Source organism: Asterias amurensis, chromosome 13, assembly GCF_032118995.1.
Source record: "Asterias amurensis chromosome 13, ASM3211899v1".
Taxonomy (NCBI): domain Eukaryota; kingdom Metazoa; phylum Echinodermata; class Asteroidea; order Forcipulatida; family Asteriidae; genus Asterias; species Asterias amurensis.
In genome coordinates this window covers 16,187,308-16,213,563 of record NC_092660.1, presented here as the reverse complement: position 1 = coordinate 16,213,563, position 26,256 = coordinate 16,187,308, and the positions used below count along the sequence as shown (strand labels likewise).

General features: G+C 37.4%; 1 protein-coding gene across 1 annotated transcript in view; it reads right to left on the bottom strand.

The window, feature by feature from the left end:
- The window catches only part of LOC139946294 (protein sidekick-2-like), a 40,964-nt gene extending 17,984 nt beyond the window's left edge, over nt 1–22,980 (bottom strand). The window contains exons 1-13 of the mRNA XM_071943918.1: nt 22,884–22,980; nt 16,134–16,388; nt 15,604–15,738; nt 15,085–15,243; nt 14,510–14,641; nt 14,047–14,178; nt 13,630–13,761; nt 13,404–13,535; nt 13,190–13,321; nt 11,615–11,674; nt 10,871–11,164; nt 1,684–1,992; nt 1,240–1,518 (exon numbers count right to left, since the gene is read on the bottom strand). Coding sequence (XP_071800019.1) covers nt 1,240–1,518; nt 1,684–1,992; nt 10,871–11,164; nt 11,615–11,674; nt 13,190–13,321; nt 13,404–13,535; nt 13,630–13,761; nt 14,047–14,178; nt 14,510–14,641; nt 15,085–15,243; nt 15,604–15,738; nt 16,134–16,388; nt 22,884–22,980 — 2,248 coding nt within the window. The remainder of the gene's footprint in view (nt 1–1,239; nt 1,519–1,683; nt 1,993–10,870; nt 11,165–11,614; nt 11,675–13,189; nt 13,322–13,403; nt 13,536–13,629; nt 13,762–14,046; nt 14,179–14,509; nt 14,642–15,084; nt 15,244–15,603; nt 15,739–16,133; nt 16,389–22,883) is intronic.
- Between the last annotated feature and the right edge of the window lie 3,276 nt (nt 22,981–26,256).

Below are 26,256 nucleotides of genomic sequence, written 5' to 3'. Positions count from 1 at the left end.
TATGAATCATCAGTTTCGATGAACTGTCCGTTTCATACGTACCGGTTGTGTCAGTTTCTATTTCACGGCTAAACGATGTCCCTTCACCCCTAAGTTGTATAGTAGTTACGGTGATAATGTATGCTGTACAGGGGGATAACTGGTCAAACTGTGCAGATACAGAAGTGGTTGGCACTTGCTTTAGGTTGTCTCGCTTGCTCTGCCCGTCTTGTCGAGACAAACTCACGCCGTAACCAGTGATACGAACTCCTCTACTACCACATGGGATGGGGTTCCAGGTGATGCTGATGGTATTATGTGTCACTCTACTGCTATTGAATGTAGGCGCAATCCCCAGACCTGGCCGCAAGAGACCATTAACACATTAATAATAAGGAGGAGTCGGAAAATGTGCAGATCTTTCAACAACAAAGGTGTCATTGCGTCTCTCTTACGACGAGTTGACGGAATAGTTACACTAAACATGGCCAACAACAAGCAGGTAGTTTACTTACTTCTTTCTGTTGTAATCGCTGATTTGGATTTTGTGGGTCCATCGCCTGCTTCATTTCTCGATGTTACATTGATTCTGTATGTAGAGTATGGATGAAGACCCTCGACAGTGGCTATTGTATCTGTAGTGTTCAGTGAGCCACCGGATTGATCACCCTCCCCACATTGATCCAGATTGATGAGTTCATAGGTCACATAATAACTAGAAGCAAGGCACGGATTAGTTTTATTACTAACTCCTCTGTCGTACCAAGACGCAGTCAGTCTACCTTGGCTGCCTGGTTCAACGCTTAAATTTTTGACACCCAAAGGTTCTGTATAGAGTGCAATGCAACACACAATTAATAACCAAAAGTACCAAAGATCCAGAAAGACTTTAACAATCTATTAACAATATTTATATTGGTTAACACCTGTATCCCTGTTTTACTCATCAAGCAACAAACGTTAATTTTCTACGACTTGAATTCCACTAAATAATTTTTCGAACAGTTTTGTTTGTGGCATTGTGTGAATGAGGGAAATGAGAAGGTATAACTTTAAAAAATGCTAGCATCCCTTTGCGGTAATGATGACATCACTTTTTTGAACAAACAGCTACTCAATCTTTGAATGTAAAGAGTTTGCACAATAAACAGAATAGGTTGTTTATAATAACGTCATATTGGTAATAAAATAAATAGTTTTGCATTGCAATAATGCTTCATTAATTGTTATGCTGTTGACGTTGTATATACCATGTATTACCCTTTTGTGTTGTCTTTTGCCTAGTCTCATTGGACCACGGTCCTCTTCCAATGCTGTTGAAAGCTCTCACTTGAAATACATATGAAGTGCATGGCGTCAAGGAAGTTATCCTTATACGTTTATCCGTTGTTGTGATAGGCTGGATGAAGTCATTGTCTGCTTTATACTTGTATCGGTACTCTGTTATGTTGCCACCTGTTCTTCCACAGGGAAGCTCCCAGGCGAACTCGATATGATCTGTAGATGCTGAGGCGACAGTTACAGTTGGTGCTTCTGGTACTATTATGAAAACCACGTAATTTAACAATTAATTATATAAGAAGAAAAAACAAACGTAAGAGCGTAGTTTTAAAGAAAAATGGTACAGTCAATGATCAACTAAACTCTGCACAATGGAAGGAAAATAAATCACAACTTTCCATAGTAACATCAACTCTTACTTACTTGATTGTGTCGTTGTCATAGTTCTGGAGACGGGGGTACTACTCCCAGCTTGGTTTTTCGATGTAACAGTCACCCAGTATGTTGAGTACGCTTCAAGTCTGTTAATTGTGATTGTAGTGTTGGTTGTGGTCAATGTTTCAATACCTCTACTTGCCACCTTACACTGCTCAAGTTGTATAAGGTCATAGGTCACCAGGTATTCAGTGGCAGGACAAGGACTCTGATTGTCGGCAAGAGGAATATCCCATGATACTGTCAGTTGATTATGGCTTGTTGCAGACACGGTAACGCTTGCTACAGGATTGGGAACTTCAAGAACAAACAAATACAAGAAAAGAAGGCTATAATAACACCCATGACAAGTATATGCTACGACGTTAATCTTCTTTGTTTTGAAACATTATTACTGACCTGAGTAGAAGATGTATGAAACTATAGCCCAATTTGCGCTTGATTGGAAGTTGCAAATTGTAGTAATATTAAGTTTAATGCTGCTCACTTATATTTAGGTGTTCGGACTCGAGTTTTTTTTTAAGTGTTCGGACTCGAGTCCGAAGACCTCTTGTTTTTGTTCGGTTTTTTTTTAGGCGTTCGGACTCGAGTCCGAAGACCTCTTGTTTTTGTTCGTTTTTTTTTTTTTTTTTTTTTTTTTTTTTTTTACTTCGTCTTCTTCTCCGTGGTTTTTGTCCGCTAACAAAGACATATTTGCTAAGCTCACATAAACTTGAAACTTCACACATAGTTAGATATTTATTAGTAGATGAAACCGTTTTAGTTTCGTCATGATGACGTCATCAGGTGTCGAATTACAAGGTTTTTAGGTTCAAAAAGTGACCATTTGCTTTTCGCTATATGTCTTCGAATTTTATAGTTATGATATTCATAATTACGCATCTGATAGATCAAGACTGGGACAACATTTGAAAAGTTAACGTCAAAATCGTATGACCCCTCCTTCCGTTCGTACCGGAAGGTCAAAGTTTGCAATTGTATATTTTTCTTCAAAAATACATCTCCGTCCCTTGCCCTCTAACAAAAGCACACTTCCCAATTCTGTATGAACTTCTAACTTCACACATAGTTAGATATTTATCAGGAGAAGAAACCGTTTGAGTTACGTCACGATGACGTCATCAATTCTTGAGTTATGAATTTTCAAAGTTTATTATTTCAAAAAATCATAACTTTTGATCTACGTGATGGGTTGTTACAATCGACACATCATCGGAAAGTTCGTTAAAAACTCCGTAAATGCCTCGCAGACATGATCCCATTTTGATCTCGTCTTCTGGTTCAAAATCGAGTTTGAAAATACATAATTTCATGTATAAAGAACTACGAAGTTTCCCCATCGGTTGTGCGTAACACGTGTGTCGTACACGTGTAGTGTTTTAGGCATCATTTATTTGGTGGCATGCTGCCAAGTTTATTGTACTCTGTGCCATAGCGTGATATTCATAGAGCTATATAGCTCTATTATTTAGAGCTGTATAGCTCTATTTATGCAGAACGCTGCGAAAACGATTTCCTCTCAATCTTCGGCGTCAAATTGTTCAAATGTTACCCTTCTGATGGCTTAGTGGTCAATGTGGAATTGAAGACGAAGTTTCGCTGAGATGGCCACCTACTTCAGTGATTCATGGGACTTTTAATTATGTGAGAAAACAACAGTACAAAATGACGAACATTGGTCATGTTTTGGTTAAACACCGAGAAGAATAGAGACGTTGCATCGATCGACCACTCCCCCGGGTGAAGGGCGTTTTGGGCCCACGGAACTTCTTGAACTTAGCATAATCATCAATTGTTTTGATTATTTGTTAAAACAACTATCCAAGTTATTCTGATTTAAATACTTTGAAGAAAAAAAATCTCTGGAATAACATAAGCCCTTTTAAACTTTCTCTAGTAGGAAAGGACGTTACGTAAACTAATCTATTTCTACATCCATGCACAGACATGGATGTTACAATACAAAACATTCAAAGAAAACAGAATGGTTAAAGCATAAGGCCCAAGCAATTAGGAGTGGTCTTGCTAAAAAAACTGCCGGATTAAACAAAACTTTAGTACAAACAAATCAATAAAACAATCCAGATTTTCATCTTCTTCTTCTCTTCGTCCCTTGTCCTCGAACAAAAGCACACTTCCTAAACTCGTATGAACTTGAAACTTCGCACATAGTTAGATATGCATTAGGAGTGGAATAATGTGTTAGTTAGGTCATGATGACGGCATCCATTCTTGAGTTATAAAAATTCAAAGTTTATTATTTTGTGACCCTCTCAATACTTAAGAGAGTCGGATAAGGATAGAGGCTAACGGCAAGTTGTTTTCTTTACACTCGGTGCACCATTTTGTTTCCTGAAACAGACGAAGACAAATTACATGTTGTCAGGTCTTCGCTAGAGTCATTATGAGGGTGGCGGAAGCGCGCGAAATTGAAATGCTGTCCAAGAGAGGGCGCTTCTCTTGAATAATTAAATGTTACATAATAAGTAAGTGCAAAAAAAATAACAGTGGGGGTACAATTTCTATGACCGTCACAATTTCAAAAAATCATTATTTTTGATCCACGTGATGGATTCTTACAATCGATACATAATCGGAAAGGTCGTTAAAAACTCCGTAAAGGCCTCGCAGACATGACCCCATTTTAACCTTGTCTTCTGGTTCAAATCAGATTTTTTGTGTATTTTCGTCAAAAATACATTTTTTGTTTTGACTACTACCGTACTGCGTTGATCACATCGGTTCTCGTCCGATCAGTGAAGTTAAGCAACCTCGGGCCCGGTCAGTACTTGGATGGGAAACCCGCTAAACCAGTTGTTGATGTTTTTTTTTTTTTTTTTTTTTACTTGTTTTTAAAAATATTATATCAGCTTCGTTTATAGTCTGTTTTCAAGGCGTTTTCAATAAACATTTCCCTTTCGTTTACTTATTCTCTTCTCCAGTCGTCATCATTCATAAGTTCCTATGTCCTCAACCACAAAAGCTATTTTGACAATCTATACATCATATGAAAGGGGTTTACGTACTTCACAAAAATGGATATGTTGGTGACCTTCTCTTGACCTTTTGACCTTTCTAAACCGGAAGTGCATGTAAAATGCTTTGAAAAGGCCTATTTTCATGGGTTTTTCCTTTAATAATTGTCCACCAGGGTGTATTTTTGTACTCCCGGAAGCCGAACACCTTGTTTTTGTTATGACAAAAACTTGAGTCTAGTGTATTTTTAAGTTTGTTCGGCCAACTCAAAAATACCTTGTCCGCTAACAAAAGCACCTTTCCCAAACCCGTATGAACTTGAAACTTCACACACAGATAGGTATTTATTAGGAGAGGAAACCGTTCAAGTTACGTCATGATGACGTCAACCGTTCTTGAATGATGGTCATTCAAAGTTTTTTTATTAATATAAAATCATAACTTCTGATCTACACAGGGGATTCTTACAATCAATACATCATCGGAATCATCATTCAAAACTCCGTAAACGCCTCGCAGACATAATCCCATTTCGACCTTGTCTTACGGTTCAAAAGTAAGCATTTGTATATTTTCTTGGCTTAAGTGTTTATGCCCAACGCAGCATAGCCTTGCTCAAGGCAGTCGAATTATTCACTCCGAAAAAAGACCGCCGCTGTGTAAAAACCCACCCGTATTCACTGTGCGTAAAACCCACCCGTATTCACTGTGCGTAACATCGCACGACACGATGCCCCCGTACACTATCCGCATGCGGAGGCCGTCAGGCCGACAGCCTTGTAGGATCTGTATCTTCCGGGTTTAATGTGTTGTATTGAAAAAATTCCAATAGTGGACGAAATTGGGGGGGCTCGAGGATATGCTAGTATGCAGCTCATGAATATGTATATCGTTCGTCAGACCTATCAGACAACACAGGATGTGAGACAAATGAATTATTCATTTTGACGACCAATCACGCACTTCCCTTATCACGACCTTTGGACCCTATCATGCGTCCGTGGTGGTGGTGTGTGAGGTAAACATGTCTCGTCTTTCGCGGGCATTATGGTAATGAGCTGACCGTGGGAACTCTTCGCTTATTATAGTAATGAGGTCAGTGGCTTCAACACAGATCCTACAAGGCTGTCGGCCTCACGGCCTCCGCATGCGGATAGTGTACGGGGGCATCGTGTCGTGCGATGTTACGCACAGTGAATACGGGTGGGTTTTACGCACAGTGAATACGGGTGGGTTTGTACACAGCGGCGGTCTTTTTTCGGAGTGAATAGTTCGACTGCCTTGAGCAAGGCTAAACGCAGCATACCCCTCGCGACTATAGCTTGTTCAGACTTGTTTACACATTAAACGCCAGTGCCATGTGCGTGCACATGGCGTGATTTTCCATTGATAAGTTTTGACTGGCAAAAGGTCACATACGGAGCTCCATGGGTGCCATCCAACATATTGAGTTACCGACATACGTTATCTCATCAAGACGACTTATTTCGTGGAACCAGTTACTAACGGACATATTATTTTGCTAAGTCGACTTACTCAAAACTATCAGTTGACTTAATAACATAATTTATCTCATCAAGTCGACTTAGATAAAATGTTAAGTCCACTTACTGACATAATTTATCTCACCAAGTCGACTTACAGTTTACTTATACACAGCCTGCACACGTTGCAAATTGAGATTGCGAGTTAGGGCCCGCGTGATCGCTAATAATGTGGGGCGTTTTTTGTGCCTGGGATGCAGAAGAATAACCACAATCTAAGACTTGAATCAAGTCTACACCTCGTCCAACTCCGATTGTATTAGTCAATTCAGGCATCCTCTTCAATTTTATTTTATGTAACAAGCAAAATTATTAATTTACTGATTTTATTTAAAAAGGGAAAGTAGACTGTTAGCAAACTGCGTCCAACTAACATTACATGGTGTACATGTAATTGCAAAAAAGTGTTACTGGCCTCACGTTTTGACCCTACTAAATAGCTACGTGAGAAGAATGAGACAATAAATCATGAATTCAGTTCAAAAGGATAAAAGTTTGTTTTCGTCATATTAATCATCAAACAATAAGCCTTTACACACTTAAAATCTTCACAACAAAATGTATGTATGGAATGTACCAGACAGCACGTAACGGAGCCGAGTCGAAAAGTGACAATACCAAAGTGCAACCATCAGCTGTGAAGTTACATTATATATGATGGTTGTCAAAAAGATAAAAAGGTTGTTGTCGCCACAACCAACCCCCTTATATTTCAACGAACCATGTGAATATATTCAAACAAACACAACCTTCTAAAGAATATCCATGCATAGATTTGTCAGGTGCATACAATTATGTCCCAGCCAGCACTGTGATTTATGTGTGTTTTACTAGTTTCCTCACTCCCCAACCAAAGTGACTACAATACATCTCTATTGAATAACAATGGTATATTTCGTCATGGTTTTTATTTTCAGCTTTTCCATAGATCCTGTTTTTTATGACTCCCAAAAATGGCCGACCGTGTTAGTTCGCAAAGTAAAAGAAAAACCACGCAATTTCGAGGCAAATTTGTGTGGATCATTTTACAACATCTTTCCAACCATTATGTATTTTATAACAAACGGTTACAAACGCTTTTTATAGACCAACTCGTCCGATCCAAGACAACGTGTTCCTTTAACGCATGTAATGTTATTTACATAAAATAAGAAAATACTGGAACCCACGATCGGGCTAAGCATACTAATTATGTATCGTTTGGAACCTCCTTAACATCTCCTGCCCTAGTGGTGCCCGATCCAAGGCGTCAAACATGACTTAAAGCCATTGGACCCTTTCGGTAAACAGTATTGCCCAAGGCCCACACTTCGTGTATCAAAACTTCTATATCAAATAACAAACCTGTGAAAATTTAGCCTGGAGAAAATAACGGGAAAACCCACCCTCGTATTCGCGCGTTTCGCCGTGTCATGACATGTGTTTAAAATAAATCCGTAATTCTTTTGACCCAGAGTGGCTCGGTCCAAGTTGTCAAACATAATGATAATGAAGTAAATTTAATCACAAACAATGGAACCCCCATGAGCGGGCTAAGCACGGGCTAATCATACTAATATTTTGTAACCGTTGGAACCTACTTTATATCTTTGCCTGGTCAAACATCATTTAAAGGGGCATTACAGTATTACATTTAGTTTTAGCCCGCAAACGTAAAGTTAAAAAGCAATATACAGACTAGGAAATAGAGTGCTCTCATAGTGGTGCACAGTGTTTGATACACACACATCTCAACGCGTGTTCAGGCTGTTAAGTCAACTTCTTAGTTTCTGTAAGTCGACTTGGTGAGATAGTTGTAAATAGTTGCGTTAAATAATAAGTTTACACTTGGCGCCTCATAAGGGAACGTGTTCCTTTAATTGTTAGTTGTTCGAGCAACAACCCTTTTGATGCTAAATTACCATAATACACATCGAGAAAAAAAATCTTTGCATTTTTAACAACACTTATTTCATTGACTCAAACGCTGACCTTGACGATATCCGAACACCTTGTGTTTGTTTCTACAAACACTAAATTCTAGTTTTTACTTCGTCTTCTTCTCCGTGGTTTTTGTCCGCTAACAAAGACATACTTGCTAAGCTCACATAAACTTGAAACTTCACACATAGTTAGATATTCGTTAGTAGATGAAACCGTTTTAGTTTCGTCATGATGACGTCATCAGGTGTCGAATTACAAGGATTTTAGGTTCAAAAAGTGACCATTTGCTTTTCGCTATATGTCTTCGAATTTTATAGTTATGATATTCATAATTACGCATCTGATAGATCAAGACTGGGACTACATTTGAAAAGTTAACGTCAAAATCGTATGACCCCTCCTTCCGTTCGTACCGGAAGGTCAAAGTTTGCAATTGTATATTTTTCTTCAAAAATACATCTCCGTCCCTTGCCCTCTAACAAAAGCACACTTCCCAAACCTGTATGAACTTCTAACTTCACACATAGTTATATATTTATCAGGAGAAGAAACCGTTTGAGTTACGTCACGATGACGTCATCAATTCTTGAGTTATGAATTTTCAAAGTTTATTATTTCAAAAAATCATAACTTTTGATCTACATGATGGGTTGTTACAATCGACACATCATCGGAAAGTTCGTTAAAAACTCCGTAAATGCCTCGCAGACATAATCCCATTTTGATCTCGTCTTCTGGTTCAAAATCGAGTTTGAAAATTCATAATTTCATGTATAAAAGAAAACGAAATTTCCCCATTGGTTGTGCGTAACACGTGTGTCGTACACGTGTAGTGTATTAGGCATCATTTATTTGGTGGCATGCTGCCAAGTTTATTGTACTCTGTGCCATAGCGTGATATGCATAGAGCTATATAGCTCTATTATTTAGAGCTGTATAGCTCTATTTATGCAGAACGCTGCGAAAACGATTTCCTCTCAATCTTCGGCGTCAAATTGTTCAAATGTTACCCTTCTGATGGCTTAGTGGTCAATGTGGAATTGAAGACGAAGTTTCGCTGAGATGGCCACCTACTTCAGTGATTCATGGGACTTTTAATTATGTGAGAAAACAACAGTACAAAATGACGAACATTGGTCATGTTTTGGTTAAACACCGAGAAGAATAGAGACGTTACATCGATCGACCACTCCCCCCGGGTGAAGGGCGTTTTGGGCCCACGGAATTCACGTCAGTATTACAATATCTATTACTTCTTGAACTTAGCATAATCATCAATTGTTTTGATTATTTGTTAAAACAACTATCCAAGTTATTCTGAGTTAAATAGTTTGAAGAAAAAAAATCCCTTTTAAACTTTCTCTAGTAGGAAAGGACGTTACGTAAACTAATCTATTTCTACCTCCATGCACAGACATGGATGTTACAATACAAAACATTCAAAGAAAACAGAATGGTTAAAATATAGGGCCCAAGCAATTAGGAGTGGTCTTGCTAAAATAAACTGCCGGATTAAACAAAACTTTAGTACAAACAAATAAATAAAACAATCCAGATTTTCATCTTCTTCTTCTCTTCGTCCCTTGTCCTCGAACAAAAGCACACTTCCCATACTCGTATGAACTTGAAACTTCGCACATAGTTAGATATGCATTAGGAGTGGAATAATGTGTTTGTTAGGTCATGATGACGGCATCCATTCTTGAGTTTTAAAAATTCAAAGTTTATTATTTCAAAAAATCATTATTTTTGATCCACGTGATGGATTCTTACAATCGATACATAATCGGAAAGGTCGTTAAAAACTCCGTAAAGGCCTCGCAGACATGACCCCATTTTTACCTTGTCTTCTGGTTCAAATCAGATTTTTTGTGTATTTTCGTCAAAAATACATTCTTTGTTTTGACTACTACCGTACTGCGTTGATCACACCGGTTCTCGTCCGATCAGTGAAGTTAAGCAACATCGGGCCCGGTCAGTACTTGGATGGGAAACCCACTAAACCAGTTGTTGATGTTGTTGTTGTTGTTTTTTTTTGTTTTTTTTTTACTTCTTTTTACAAATATTATATCAGCTTCGTTTAAAGTCTGTTTTCAAGGCGTTTTCAATAAACATTTCCCTTTCGTTTAGTTAGTCTCTTCTCCAGTCGTCATCACTCAAAAGTTCCTATGTCCTCAACCACAAAAGCTATTTTGACAATCTATACATCATATGAAAGGGGTTTACGTACTTCACAAAAATGGATATGTTGGTGACCTTCTCTTGACCTTTTGACCTTTCTAAACCGGAAGTGCATGTAAAATGCATTGAAAAGCCCTATTTTCATGGGTTTTTCCTTTGATAATTGTCCACCAGGGTGTATTTTTGTACTCCCGGAAGCCGAACACCTTGTTTTTGTTATGACAAAAACTTGAGTCTAGTTCACTTTGTATTTGTTTGAAAATTGTGCCGGAACTTACACAAACAATAATTATTTGCACATCAAGCGTCTTGTCTCGTGTTTTGCCGTGTACCGTATCATAATCAGGCTTGTAGATCACAAGGTAGCTCAGTAGGCCTACTGTAGTACTTCTTGTCCATAAACAACTGCCAGCGCCTTGAGGGCTAAATGCACGCCATTGTGTCAGCGAGGATTAATATGAAACTATGGTTAAATGCAAACTTAAACTCACAACTAAACACACAATAATTATAACATTATACCGAACTGACTTATTTAAGAGATTATTTACCCGTTGATTTAGTTGTGTAAGATACTATGCCGTAATTCCCGATGCCTTGACTCGTTTGTGCAGCAACTTTGAATTGATAACTTGTGCAATGTGCCAAGTGAAGGTTGACCGATGTACCCTCCACTGCAACTGGTTTCACGTCGCTCTCATGGTCACCCAGTACATCATACACGTAATTCACAATGTCGATGCCATTGGGTGGGCAAATTACCGGTTCCCATGATAACTTGTTAGTGAATGAATCGCCAGCAGAATAAGAAGACACACTGAGACGTCGGGGTATCCTGTTTGGATCTGAAATTAATTGGAACACTCCAAGTGTATAAAATCGTAAAGAGCATATACAATTCACTTCACACAGTCACTGCTCAATAAGTGAAAATGAGCCAGTGTATGAACTAATCCCTTAAATGCCATGATTACATTTGGCCTTGGAGACCACGCCTCACTTTAATACATCCATGCAGAGAGACAGGACTCAGGAGCTACATTAAGAATAATGCAAAAGGCAATGCAGTATATAAACAGATTATAAACAGTAAATCATAATATTTCGCTCTAACAAACTAAAAACATAAGCAAATGTATGTGACAAAAAAAAGTTTAAAATAGGGAAGACACATTGGGAAGACAATTTATCAGTCCAATGAGTATCTAAATTTAATCATAACAGAATCACAGATAGGGAAGATCGAGTTGGGAAGAAGCCTACATATCTGGGTTCAGCAGATGAGTGCAACTTACCTAATATTGTACAAGTCGTACTACACGATAGGTTATTATCTCCATAGGGAAGACATAGTTCTGTTGAATAAAAAACACCGTTATAACTTATAAGGGAATGCGTACGACTGGTTATCATTCTGGCAATACATAACTTTCGGTAGGCTTCATACATCAACTTATCAACTTTGGATAACATAAACAATTTTGAGAACATTTCACAACAAAGTAATGTATGTTATGTAAAAAGATCAGTTGCTATTCCCTGCAATTTGAATCTGAGAAGCGTTTATGTCAGTAGCACTTCTGTGATTGTGTTTTCTTATTACACTTGCTCCATAATTTCGTCTAAAAAATGCCATCGTCTTTTCAATTAAAATTTCCATTATGTTGGTGTATAGTTGCACACAACACATGTTTATGTACGTGTATAACATAATTGACCGTTTAAGAAAACCTTAGCATTTAACCTCAAATGGAAAAGCACCGTCACAATCCTTCAGTTGACACCTATAATTATTTGGTCCAGTAAACCACTTGAGTTACTCCAAGTTCCTTTTAAAAACAAACAAACTATGAAGGCAATGTCCAACTCAACATTAAACGTTAGTAGAAGCCAAGTTTGTGGTTGAAAAATATTGTAAACTTGTATCTTACCTTGACAGTTATCCCCGGTGTATCCCTGCTCACATCGCCCTCTTTCGCATCGACCTGTGATTTGATCACACACCGCCTCGGTAGCGCAGTGACAAGTCTGTGTACAATTCATACCGTACGTCCCATCTACACATGACTCTGAAACACAAAGTAAACTAATCAAGTAAACTGCCACTGTTTTATTTTGTTTTTCCTCTGCTGTCAAGGACACCAGTTCATGTTGCAATAATTGTAGTTTTTAACGTGTTTTAAGGGGGGCTTGGTGTTCATTCTTCATAAATAAAATACTTTCTGTCCTCTGGAGATAAAAACAAATCATAATATTAAGTTCAATACAGCCACAAGCTTACACTTTGAATTCTTAACAAGCACTGTGAAAATTACCTGACTGTTGTATTTGTACCTGACCGCAAAACAAATAAAATATTATGTCACCTCAAAAGTGTTCTTGTTTAAAGTACATACATGCATTTTAAACCTTTTGCAATAATAATAATAATATTATAGGTATTTATATAGCGCCTTTAACACAGAAGATGCGCCGAAATCCAGTAGAACGTTTTTAACTGTTCCTTTTAGGCTAACGTTTAACAAAACAAATATTGTAAATGAATTATCAGTGTTAAGTGTTAAGTATATACGATGTATACATAGGCCTACAGTTAATCAATTTTCTTTTTAAATCCAAAAAGGTAACAAATGGTAGCCATGGTAACGCAATAAGTAAACATTGTAATTTTTAGTTGTTTGGATCCGAGTTAATATTGAACCTAAGGAAAACAGTTTGGTATCTATCAAACCATTGCCAAACGTGTATGAGATCGGGAGCAGAATGTCGACCAAGTCGGCTCATGAAACATTTTAAGCTTTTTACTGAGGAAATGCACAATTTCGTTATACATAATTTGTCTTAATGCTTACTCAGTAAGTGTTCAATACCTTGACAAATGTTCCCAGTGTATCCTGCGGCACAGCTTCCACTACATTGACCTGTTGTTCCATCACATGACACACTGTCGGCACAGTGGCAAGTCTGGGCACAGTCAGCACCGAATTTCCCATCGATACAATCTGAAGAGTTGGAAAGAGAACATTACAGCATCTTTTGAAATCCCGAACATTTCAAATGTTAACTGAAGGCATGTCCTCTTACCCTGACAGTTATCTCCTTTGTATCCCGCTGCACAGTCTCCAACACATTGGCCCGTTGTTCCATTACATGACGCATCGGCACAGTGGCAAGTCTGGTTACAGTTCAAACCGAATTGGCCAAATGCACATTGTACTGAAAAATAAGTAAAGAGACATGATGATTATTAATGTAGAAATTACATCTCAAATTACATCTTAAATTACCAATTTCCAGCTGTAGTCCGTACCTTGACAGCTATCTCCTTGGTATCCCGCTGCACAGTCTCCATCACATTCACCCGTTGTACCGTCGCATGACGCACCGTCGGCACAGTGACAGTTCTGGGCACAGTTGACACCGAAATTGCCATCGATACACACTGAAAAGCAGAAAAGAGAACATTGTAAAATTGAATTTCCTAACATTTCAAGATTCAGTTGAAGGCATTATTCCGTACCTTGGCAGTTGTCTCCTGTGTATCCCGATGCACAGTCTCCATTACACCGACCCGTTGTGTCATCACATGACGCGACGGCACAGTGGCAGTTCTGGTCACAGTTGGCACCGAATTTGCCATCGATACACACTGAAAAGCAGAAAAGAGAACATTGTAAAATTGAATTTCCTAACATTTCAAGATTCAGTTGAAGGCATTATTCCGTACCTTGGCAGTTGTCTCCTGTGTATCCCGATGCACAGTCTCCGTCACATTGACCCGTTGTGCCATCACATGACGCGACGGCACAGTGGCAGTTCTGGTTACAGTTCTTACCGAATTGGCCAGAGGTACATTGTACTGGGAAATAGGAAGAGAGACATGATGACTATTAATGTAGAAATTGAAAATCAAATTCGGTGTTTCTTAAATTTCCAATTTCCAGCTATAATCCGTACCTTGACAATTATCTCCTTTGTATCCCGCTGCACAGTCTCCAACACATCGGCTCGTTGTGCCATCACACGATCCCACGTCCGCACAGTGACAAGTCTGGTTACAGTTCAAACCGAATTCGCCAGAGGTACATTGTACTGGGAAATAGGAAGAGAGACATGATGGCTATTAATGTAGACATTGAATATCAAATTGGTTGTTTCTTAAATTACAAATTTCCAGCTGCAATCCGTACCTTGACAGTTAACTCCTTTATATCCCGCTGCACAGTTTCCGTCACACCGACCCGTTGTTCCATTACATGACACCCCTTCGGCACAGTGACATATCTGGGCACAGTTGGCACCGTATGTTCCATCATCACAATCTGAACCAGTAAAGCAAGAAGCAGAGATAAAGCTTCATAAAAAAAAAAACACTAAATGTTGACTGTCTGTTTATCGACACCTGGTACATCGAACACAGAAAATGTACACAGAATGAATTGGTTTTATTTTTCCTGGGGGATTCTTAATCCAAGGTGTAAAGTCCGCGTGGTTGGATCCTATATTACGTTTCAGCGCCACCTCATGATATCCTCCTAAAGCCGCCTGAAAATGCCTAGACACACAACCGTCTTGATCTGAACACAGTCGTAGCAGACAGCAGGGGAATGGAGATATGTACTCGTTGTGCATTTTTGATTTCTTGGGAAGTCATATTTTGTTCTTCAGTTTGAAATATTGTTTGCGTTTAGCCTATCAATAGGTTATTTTATCTACGGCACATTTTTTGGATGATGTTTTCTGATTGCTTGATTTAGAAGTGTACCTGTCTTGCACTCAAGTCCCTGGTACCCAGCGGCACAGCTGCATCCGTATGGATCTGGTAAACAGAACAGCATTCCTTTACATGTAGAACCTCGTGAAGGCAGTCCCACAGAATCACAGTGAAGGCTTCCTTCTTGGCCAAAGCGGTTCGGTCCTTTTACTAAGTACAATTCACATGACATCAACAACACTTAAACACATCAATACGTTCGGGTGATACTACTTAAAAAAAACTGTAATCGATCGGTCTGTTTGGCGTTGTAAACAAATATGTTGGTTGCACTAAGCACGAACAACTCTCCAAGAACATTCTGAAAGATAATTGATTTAATAGTATCCCGCCCATTGGTGTAGAACTTGTTCACACTACTCTGCTAGATTAATGGTCATTATCATTAATTGTTGTAAAACGAAACTTAGGAAGTTTTCTACAAATAAAAATGCAAACGGAATCCAAAGCCCAGAACCAATTGTTTTTACTAGTCAGCTTCAAAACAAGATTCGTCATTTGTGTACTCACTGTTTTCACAGAGTTCACCACTAAACCCAGGTGGACAAATGCAGTCACCACCAACGTCATCGCAAACACCACCATTCAGACATTTTGGACACTCGCTGCTACAAGCCGGAGGGCCATAGTTATTTTGTGGGCATCCTGTTGTAACAAAGAAAAAACATTGTCAAACGCTTACAATAACCTCCACGTTAGCGTAAAAACCAGCACATAGTTGCCCCCCTATATGATGACCCTGGAACATACAGCAGCCGCATTGACCACCGTTAATTTCCTGATTGAACCCGACAGTTTTTTTTTGTGATTTTTACGTCTCTGCATTTCTTGAGAAAAATAGTTGTTATACATCTTATACCATAACATAATAATATATTATTATAAGATGTATGACATCTTTGCATTGAAGTGAAGCAATGTTGTCGGGATGTAATTGTAAGTTTAAATGTAAAAGATAGCAGCCTAAGATAACCTAAACAACAACAGTAACCTCACAGATTTATATCTTATACATTGAACACAAGTTTCATTCTGCTTACCTCTTACAATTAACCTTATTAGCGCCTGATTTCCTAAGTCCCGTTCGTGTCGATAATGACACTCATAAATACCACTGTCGTTGGTACTAGCGATGCTTATGTCGAATTGCAGGTTGTTTAGTCTCATCGGATTCCCACCATTTTTCCTCCATTTGCTCTTTGACTGTTTGTCAAGCGTTGATTTTTTGGTAACGACCAGACTAACGGGATCCCCAAGGTTCACAGTACGGCTTACGAAGGTCGGTAGGAGGGTTGCTGTGGATGTCAATGACAACACAGAATGCAAAGTCACTTACGTAATTTCACTTTGGTACGTACATGGTATAACTAGAACAGCACAGCTGCCATGGCGAGCTGCCGATCACCAGATAGAAAAAAACAATAATTTGATCAACTGATGGTCAAAGGGATGGGGACATTTGACAAGTGTGAAGTAATGACCATTTCAGGTTTCCATTGTTTTAGCTCATTCAACTTCTGGAACCAGTGATGCACTCTGAGTTTTATCTTTTCATATTATATACATACAGGCAGCAGTATTTGATTTAAGTTTGAGGTTAGTACATCATTGAAAAACGGAGTTATGTCTATAAAAGTTGTTCATTGTTTCAGCTCATTCAACTGAAACCAGTGATGCACTATTTCAGTTTTATCTTTTCATATGCATCTATATGTAATAATCAAGTTTCTGACTTAAGTTTCAAGTCAGTACATCACTGCAATCAGGAGTTAAGACCGCTCAAACTTTTCATTGTTTCAGCTCATTCAACTGAAACCAGTGATTAGATCTTTGAGTTTTATCTTTTCATGTGAATCTTACATGTAAGAAGCAATGTTTGCCTTAAGTTTCAATTCAGTTCATCATTGTAATCAGGAGTTATGACCATTAATGTTTTTCATTGATACAGCTCATTCAACTGAAACCAGTGATTAGATCTTTGAGTTTTATCTTTTCATGTGAATCTTACATGTAAGAAGCAATGTTTACCTTAAGTTTGAATTCAGTACATCATTGTAATCAGGAGTTATGACCATGTAATGTTTTTCATTGTTTCAGCTCATTCAACTGAAACCAGTGAATAATTCTTCGATTTTTATCTTTTCATATGAATCTACATGTAAGAAGCAATATTTGACTTAGGTCTCAGTTTCAAGGCGGACATGATTGCGATCAGGAGTTATGATCATTTATGTTTTGTTATTGTTTCAGCTCATTCAACTGGAACCAGTGACAGAGGATTTAATTTTTGTTTTAACAATATATTTCAAAACTTTAAGATTTTAACTTGAGTTGGTTTCTTTTAAATCCAGATGTCAATGGTTGAGCCTGAAAACAACTTTAACCTATTTGTTATTCCCAAAACTTTAACATTTTGTTTTATTCCACAAAAGTTTAACTTTTTTTTGTTTCAAAAACTTCAACATTATTTGAAAACATAGCTGAAAATTACTGGCAATTGTATAACAATCTTCTTGGGCTTGTACAGTATAAAACAAAAACAACTCAACTTTAAGACTTAAACTTAAACCAAAAACTTGAACATGTCCACTGAATGCGGACGGCTGGACGGACAGACGGACGGACGCCGGACGGAAATAGGTATTTCATAGCCTCGCACTGCTCTGCAGCTCGCCAAAAAGCATCATGCCTTTTCGAAGAAAAAAAATTGGGCAATGATGACGAGCTTTATTACCACTAGACGGTCCGACACCGAGCTGGCCAGACACTTGGTAAAATACAAGCGTACTGTGTACACATTCCCTGTCAATGTTATTGAAAGCTTGGGTCAGAAAATAATTGCTGAATGCTGGCGATTTGTGTATATCTTTTGGTTTGTGTGTTACTCTCGTTTGAGCAGCCTTTGGGTTGAACTATGCCATTTTTTTTTACAGAGTTTGCAAATTAATCTCCCATTAAATATGTGACACAACCCATCACATGAAGCGTACGATTCGCGGGATCGCTAAAGATTTGGCACTGACTTTAATTCTGGCATTATACAAATATGTACGCTGGAAATCATTATTGGCGCCCGAAACAGTTTATTTCGTTGACATTAAACTATTTATTGAGCAGGAAATCATTTCGTTCACTCGCAATAAATAACTCCGTTCACTCAAAAGTATTTGTATACCCAATCAAAATAACACCCACGAGAGTTGTCCTTGTAAAACCAGTCCTTGTTTTGACGTAAAATGAGTCACATCACGGACAAGATGATTGTTGATCACCCCTTTTTCACAACAATGCCTTTATGATTCCTAGGCGCTCGGAAATTTTTCCATAAATTTGCCACATTGTACCCAGCTTGACAGTGGTCAAATGTTTTCACTATGGTTTTCACCAAGTATTTCTGATTTGGAGTTTTACTAGCATCTGTTGTAGTTGCATACTCGTTTATCTTTCCAAAAGGATTAAGAGTCATTTCAGCTAAATAGTTGACATACTTGCTCACGGTCAAAAAATGATTTTTTTTTTATACTTTGTGGGTGGAAGGGCCTTGGGCTGCAAGTTAACAAAATTGCATTTTCAATTCCATATATAGCCCGTTGCCATGGTTACGGCTCATTTTGTTTTTTGGCCATTTTAGGCCGATTTTGGGGTCTGAAAAACGGGTTTTTAGCTCATATTTACAACTCCACCCCACCAAAATGCAAAATTATTTCAACAAACCTTGTATATCACTACAAAGTATCTTCCTTTGCCTTCCTTCAGAAAAACAATCATTGCTTTAAATATCACCCTTGTGCTATTTTTGCATCGTGCATTATAGTATGTTTTTAGAACTTGCAAAATCGCCATTTTTACCCTATTTTTGGACCCCAAAATGTCAACTTGCCAGGGGTCTCAGAAAATTTTCCTTTCGGCTGTGATTAGGGCCAGTGAGAAAAACTTGGGGAATTGTAACCTGTTGTGACAGTATTGCCTCAAAACTAGACTTTTTTCCCCAAAACGTGAAAATATGCTCTTTAAGGGTCTTTTCAAATAATATCGTTATACATCGTCCACGGTGGGGAAAAAGAATATTTTTCTTATACTTTGTGGATGGTAGGGACTTGGGGTCCAAATAAACAAAATTTACATTTCAAATCATTATATAATACGTTGCCATGGTAACAGTTCATTTGTGTTTAGGCCACTTTTGGCCGATTTGGGGGTCTGAAAAACTGTTTTTTAGTTAATATTTACAACTCCACCCCACCAAAAAACACAAATCTTTCATAAAACCTTTTACATCACTACAAAGTATCATCCTTGGATTTACCTGAGACATAAAGTTATTGCTATAAATTTCACCCTTGTGCTATTTTTAGATTGTGCATTAGAGTGTGTTTTTAGAACTTGCAAAATCAACAGTTTTACCATATTTATTGCTATAAATTTCACCCTTGTGCCATTTTTAGATTGTGCATTAGAGTGTGTTTTTAGAACTTGCAAAATCAACAGTTTTACCATATTTGTTGCCCTCAAAATTAATTTTTTTTTCAGGGGGGGGAGTCTCAGAATATTTTCCTTTCGGTTTTGATAAGGGCAAGTCTACCTGATGTAACAGTACTGTCTCAGATATATACCTTTTTTTCCCTAAACAGAAAAATGCATTTTGAATTGTTTTTTCTTCAAATTGAATTTATAACATTAAAAAGTAATAATTCTATCAATCTTGTTTCTCTTTTTAAGCACTCTGTAGGCTTAGTGGATTACCCAACATTGATCAGGAATGATTGAGGACATACATTTTAGAATTTGCCCGGCCCAGCACCAATCATATTCCTTGAAATTGCATAAAACAATGTTTTGTGAATAGCACCTCTTTTTTGAAAGTGTTCCCTTTCTGTTGTGATTGGGGCGATTTTTGGTGTTTTCATGTCTTCTGGGGAGAAACACAATTGGGTTATTGTATCCTGTTGTGACACTACCTGGCTCAATAGTATAGTAATTTTTTCAAAATCAATGCATGCTTGTAAAAATCTGGCACTGTTTGAATGCCCTTTGAGTATTGGATACAACGTTTATATTTAAACATAATGGTATCCAACCAAGCCATAACCAATGCTTTGCCACTGAGAGTTCTTGATTTGGCTATTTTACCTATTGTACAGGTATGATTCCCATTGCAAGTAGAGTGCGATGAGCATTCTTTACAAGTTGTCTTTAATACAGGGCCTACTCTCCTTGGTCCCTGCCTGCTACCAATTGTAAAACTTTTCATAGAGACAGAGATCATAAACAATCATGTCCAACACAAATGTGGGAAATTAAAAGCCTCCGCATAAAAGTGTTGTTAAAAACAATGATACTAACGATTTGCATGATTGAGCATAAGAGATCATTAAAAAGAAACATGTTGCCATGGGATCGGTCAAGTTGGTCTTTGAAATGCGTTTGTAACCGTTTGTTATAAAATGCATATGGTTAGAAACATGTTTTGGGGTGATACTTGTGTGGATCATTGTATTCTACTTTTAAAATATCTTTCTAATCATATGCATTTTGAAATTAACGGTTACAAACGCTTTTTAAACACCAACTCGACCGATCCAAGGCAACGTGTTCCTTTAATGAAACAACATTGATAGAAGTTGTAACTACTTGCACCTGCTTAGCATAAATAAGTAAGATGCAATTGCAGTGACAAAGGTTTATTCATCCTAGTTTGATTATTTTTTCCATTCACTATCTTACTAATTCATTTGTTATATATGTCTCTGAGAACGATGAACAAAAAACATTGTCAAACATTACCTGCTGAAGTGTTTATCACGTGAAAAATAAACCTTTGTTATTGTTTGCAACAGTACAATTTAAAGGAATCCCACCATGGGTGGGGGAACTGCTTACAGAAGGCTAAGGCAGGTGAATGGCCATTTAGATACTTTGGAGACAGTATTTGCGCACTTTTAGAGCCTCTTTGTTCTGATGGGGATGAAAATGTTTAGTTTGGTAGCAGGCAGGGGCCAATTAGACAACTTGTAAAGAATGCTCATCGCACTACTTCTCTTCTTGCAATATGGCTTAAAAATAATAACGTTGTACTTGTTACTTTAAAGAGCATGGAAACATTGCCAGATTGTTTAATAACCATGCTCGTTTTTGTGTTTTATTAATTCAAACTAAGGGATATCTTCAAAATGCATTTTTCTTGTTTTTACAAAAATTACCATGTTTGATGCAGAAGTGTCACAACACCAAAGTGTTTCGCCCCAGCTGACATGCAAACCATAACGATAGCCCAATCACAACCAAAATGGAAATATTCTGAGAACCAATACAAATTTAGACTGCAGAAACTTTCTTGATTTGTAAAGGGAATTCAAAAATGTGACTTCCAAAAAAAGAGCCGCTGTTCACAAATCTTTGTTTTATGAAATGTCAAGAAATATGATTGGGGCAGGGCCGCGGTGGGGCAAATTCTAAGATTTAGGTCATCAACAAGTCCTGATCAATGTTGGGTAATGCACTAAGCCTACAGAGTGCTTATGAAGATCTGCCAGATTGATGGAAGTATTACTTCTTTCTGTTATAAATTCAAAATGAAGCAAATAATATTTCAAAATGCATTTTTCCATGTTTTGGGGGAAAAGGGTCTATTTCTGAGACAGTACTGTTACATCAGGATACAATTACCCAAGGTTTTCTTACAAGAAATAAAAAGACAAATTTTGGCCCTATTCAAAACCAAAAGGAAAATGTTCTCCATAAAAAAAAAAATGCGGGCAAAAATATGGGGAAAATGTTGATTTTGCAAGTTCTAAAAACATACTCTAATGCACGTTCTAAAAAAAGCACAAAGGTGAAATTTATAGCAATAATTTTTTGTCTCAAGTAAAGCCAAGGATGATAATTTGTAGTGATGGAAAAGGTTTTATGAAATATTTGTGTTTTTTGGTGGGGTGGAGTTGTAAATATTAACTAAAAAACAGTTTTCAGACCCCCAAATCGGCCAAAAGTGGCCTACCATCCACAAAGTATAAGAACAATTTTCCTTTTTTTTCAACGTGGACACGTATGTCAATATTATTTGAAAAGACCCTTAAAAAGCATTTTTTCACGTTTTGGGGAAAAAAGTCTAGTTTGAGGCAGTACTGATACAACAGGATACAATTGCCCAAGTTTTTCTCACCAGATATGAAAAGACCAATATTGGCCCTAATCACGGCCGAAAGGAAAATTTTCTGAGACCCCTGGCAAGTTGACATTTTGGGGTCAAAAAATAGGGTAAAAATGGCGATTTTGCAAGTTCTAAAAACATACTATAATGCACGATGCAAAAATAGCACAAGGGTGATACTTAAAGCAATATTTTTTTTCTGAAGGAAGGCAAAGGATGATACTTTGTAGTGATATACAAGGTTTTTTGAACCAACTTTGCATTTTGGTGGGGTGGAGTTGTAAATATGAGTTAAAAACCTGTTTTTTCAGACCCCAAAATCGGCCTAAAATGGCCAAAAAACAAAATGAGCCGTAACCATGGCAACGGGCTATATATGGAATTGAAAATGCAATTTTGTTTACTTGCAGCCCAAGGCCCTTCCACCAACAAAGTATAAAAAAAAAAAAAAATTTTGACCGTGAGCAAGTATGTCAACTATTCACCTGAAATGACTCTTAATAACGCTATTTTAAATTGTTTAAATTGAGGAGAAAACAATACCATCGGGTTTCTAATGTATGACATAATATTCTAAAGCAATATCTTGATGGCAGAAGCATACAATTAGTCACAAGACTTGTTCATTTGAATCCCTTACCTGTGGATCTCATCCGTATCGTTTTCACTTCGTTAGAGCCATACGTCCATTTGAACGCACCGACGCTTCCTGTAGTGGCCTTGGGAACTTTATACATCTTCCTCTTTACATTGTCTGGCAATGTCGATGGTAAAGGTTCAGAATAATCCGTCCACGCAGTGATGTCGGTAGCTTTACCAGTCGGTATGAATCATGTTAAACCATAATCTTCTTTTCTGGTTGCTGTGGGCTCATCACCAGTCACCAAATAACTTGCGATGAATACGTATGTGTTGTTCTGCAAAGGGCCATAAGCTGTCACGCTGGTAAAGTCTGCAACTGCTGACACGCCTGAAAACAAGTTAAAGGGAAAGTACATGTTTGGTAATTACTCAAAACCAATATTAACTTAAAAACTGACTTGGTAATGAGCATTGGAGAGCTGTTGATTGTATAAAACATTGTGGGAAACGACTCCCTCTGAAGTAGCGTAGTTTTTGAGAAAGAGGTAATTTCTCACTAAAATAATAAAAGACTTCTAGCTAGAAGTCTTTTACCTTATCTGAAAGCATACAAATTCGTCCAACAAGGGTGTTTTTTCTATCATGTATTTTCTCGCAACTTCGATGACCGATTGAGCCCAAATTTTCACAGGCTTGTTATTTTATGGGTATGATGGGATACACTAAGTGAGAAGACTTGTCTTTGACAGTTACCAAACGTGTACCCTCCCTTTAAACATGGATTTTGTAGACTGCTTGTATTGCGAGGTTTAAAAAAAAAAATATATATATATTTTGTTGTTGTTACGCATTAGAACAAGGTTAAACCGTGACAAAAAAGCAACAATAGTTTTCAAAATTTGTACTATTATTTGAACGCAATATTGTTCTTGATATTTTGACAAATTTGTTGTTTAGTGACACAGATCAAACAATTAATAGTTAAAGCCACTGAACACGTGTGGTAATTGTCAAAGACCAGTCTTCTCACTTGCTGTATCTCAACTTAAACATAAAATAACAAACCTGTGAAAATTTGAGCTCAATCGGTCGTCTAAGTTGCGATATAATACTGAAAGAAAAAAACACCCTTGTCGCACCATGGTCACACAAAGTTGTGTGCTTTCAGATGCTTGATTTCGATACCTCAAATTCTAAATCTGAGGTCTCGAAATCAAATTCGTGGAAAATGACTTCTTTCTCGAAAACTACGTCACTTCAGACCTGTTTCTCACAAAGTTTTATTTTATCAACCTATCCCCATCACTCGTAATCAAGAAAGGTTTTATGATGATATTTGTTTGAGTAATTACCAACAGTGTCCTCTGCCTTTGAATAAATAAACTACATAGAAAACAAAGGGTGGTATCAGGTGATGAACAAAATGTGCATTTTGGTATCGATTCTTAAGAGCGAAAGTAGTGTGATTTTGATTATTTAATTTCAGAACACATGTAAAAAGCCTTCAAAGGGAGAACAACAGAAGTAGAACGTCCCAAACAAGTCTTTCTAATTCAAAACCGTGTTATTGAAAACGTGTTATTGCATACAATATTGAAGATGTATTCGTGTTCCCCCGGTTGGAGAAGACAGCCTGGAAAGGAATCCGACGGGCATAAAAGTGAGCCTTATATATAGTGCCCTCGCTTGTAAATAGCTCATACAATATCTTTGTGTATGTAACTATTCTAGAAGCTAGAAATGGAAGATGTTTAGCAATATACAATATACAAATTTCGATATCAACTTGGACGGTCTCGATATGTCGATTTCAATAATTTTGCATTCCTCATGTCAACAATGGACATTTTCTAGCAGTGTAAATATGGAAAAAAATGCGAAGTTTCAAGATAAGCTCACAACTGTCCATGAATCAAACGTTTCGTTTTGTTCGGAAGAAAATAAAGACCCATTCACGAGGGCAAGGTTAACAAAAAAATCCCGCGTATGAAACACTCGGTTGCAGTAATAATGTTTTTTTTTTTTTTTTTATAAATTCGATTTGTATTAAGCTTTAAATTGTTTGACATGCAATATTTATTCCATTTGCGATAATGTCGGCTAGCTTTAAGGAACAAAAAAGGTTCCTTTACGAATGCTTAGCGTGTTGCCGCCTGAAATATTTCTGACTGAAATGTCATAATTTGATGAGAAAGAAATTTAGCTATGCGTTTGGAGTTTATCGCTCAGTGAGCGTGTAATTATTATTTTTTTTTTTCATCAATGCCATACAAATCAATGTGTAATCGTCTGTCACTATTTTCTGGTGACCCAGATGGACGATCGATCTCAAACTTCTTCAGGTTTGTCAGTTTATGTATGGTGTATTACATAAAGTGCTTACACTGACAGAACTGTTTTTTGTTTTTAGCAAAACCAATTCTGTAATGTTCCTTTAAACTAAGGTGTGCAACCAATGTGCCTACTTTGGGCAAGAGTATAATATAAATCAAGACGCACATACAGAGCCACTAACAACAAAGAACACAAACGGTTTATCAAGCGCGCAGATGGAGAGTCATACAATGTCAAAATCCAATAGCTTCCGAGAATAGAACCAAATCCAAGATCTTTTAACATACTATGTAAGTAAAGATTTATTTGAATGTAGAGCTTGTCAACGAGCCACTCAGGACATGCTTAAACCACAAACTTTCTTGTGAGTCTTCCCCCTCAATCTCCACCAATGGTTTCGCCCAAAGATACCATCAGGGCCCTTGTGCGAATGTACCACACGTTGTAAATGCTAACACTTTACGCATTAGGTTAAATGTTGCTTACAGTTAAACATGCAAGCAACGTTTTTAAAGTGCAACATGTTATGTAAAAATAAAAATAAAAACATTTGGAAAACAACTTAAACATTATTATTTTTTTTATATGAAACAGTAAGTAGTGACTATTAAAACTTGTAGGTAAGATTTAACCCTTTTTGCTTAAGTTTACGATTGTTTCCATTTTAATATCATGGCGACGTCATGACATTCAAGAAAGCGTAAACAAAAAACTATAAAGAAAGGACTATACCTTCAAACACTCCTAACAATATGAAAAGCAGCTTGAGTTTCACATGAAGTTGTCCCGCCATGGCTGTCTGTAAGGCGACACTGACTGCTCCCTCTTGCCTATTGCATTTCACTATGAGAAGGAAAAACATTTATTTTACTAATACAATTGAATAAGGAAATTATGCAATTTATTGTTGACCAATGAAGGATAATTATTGTTTTTTAGATAAAGATTGTGAAGGTTGACCGTCTGCCAAATTTACTTAGTCGTTGTTAAATAACTTGAATAGTTCCTCCTTGGAGAAAAGGGCAGGAAATCCTGGTGTCTGTTGCTCTTTTTAAAAGATGTTATCAAAACAGTAATTCCAGAAATGTTTCTTTTGA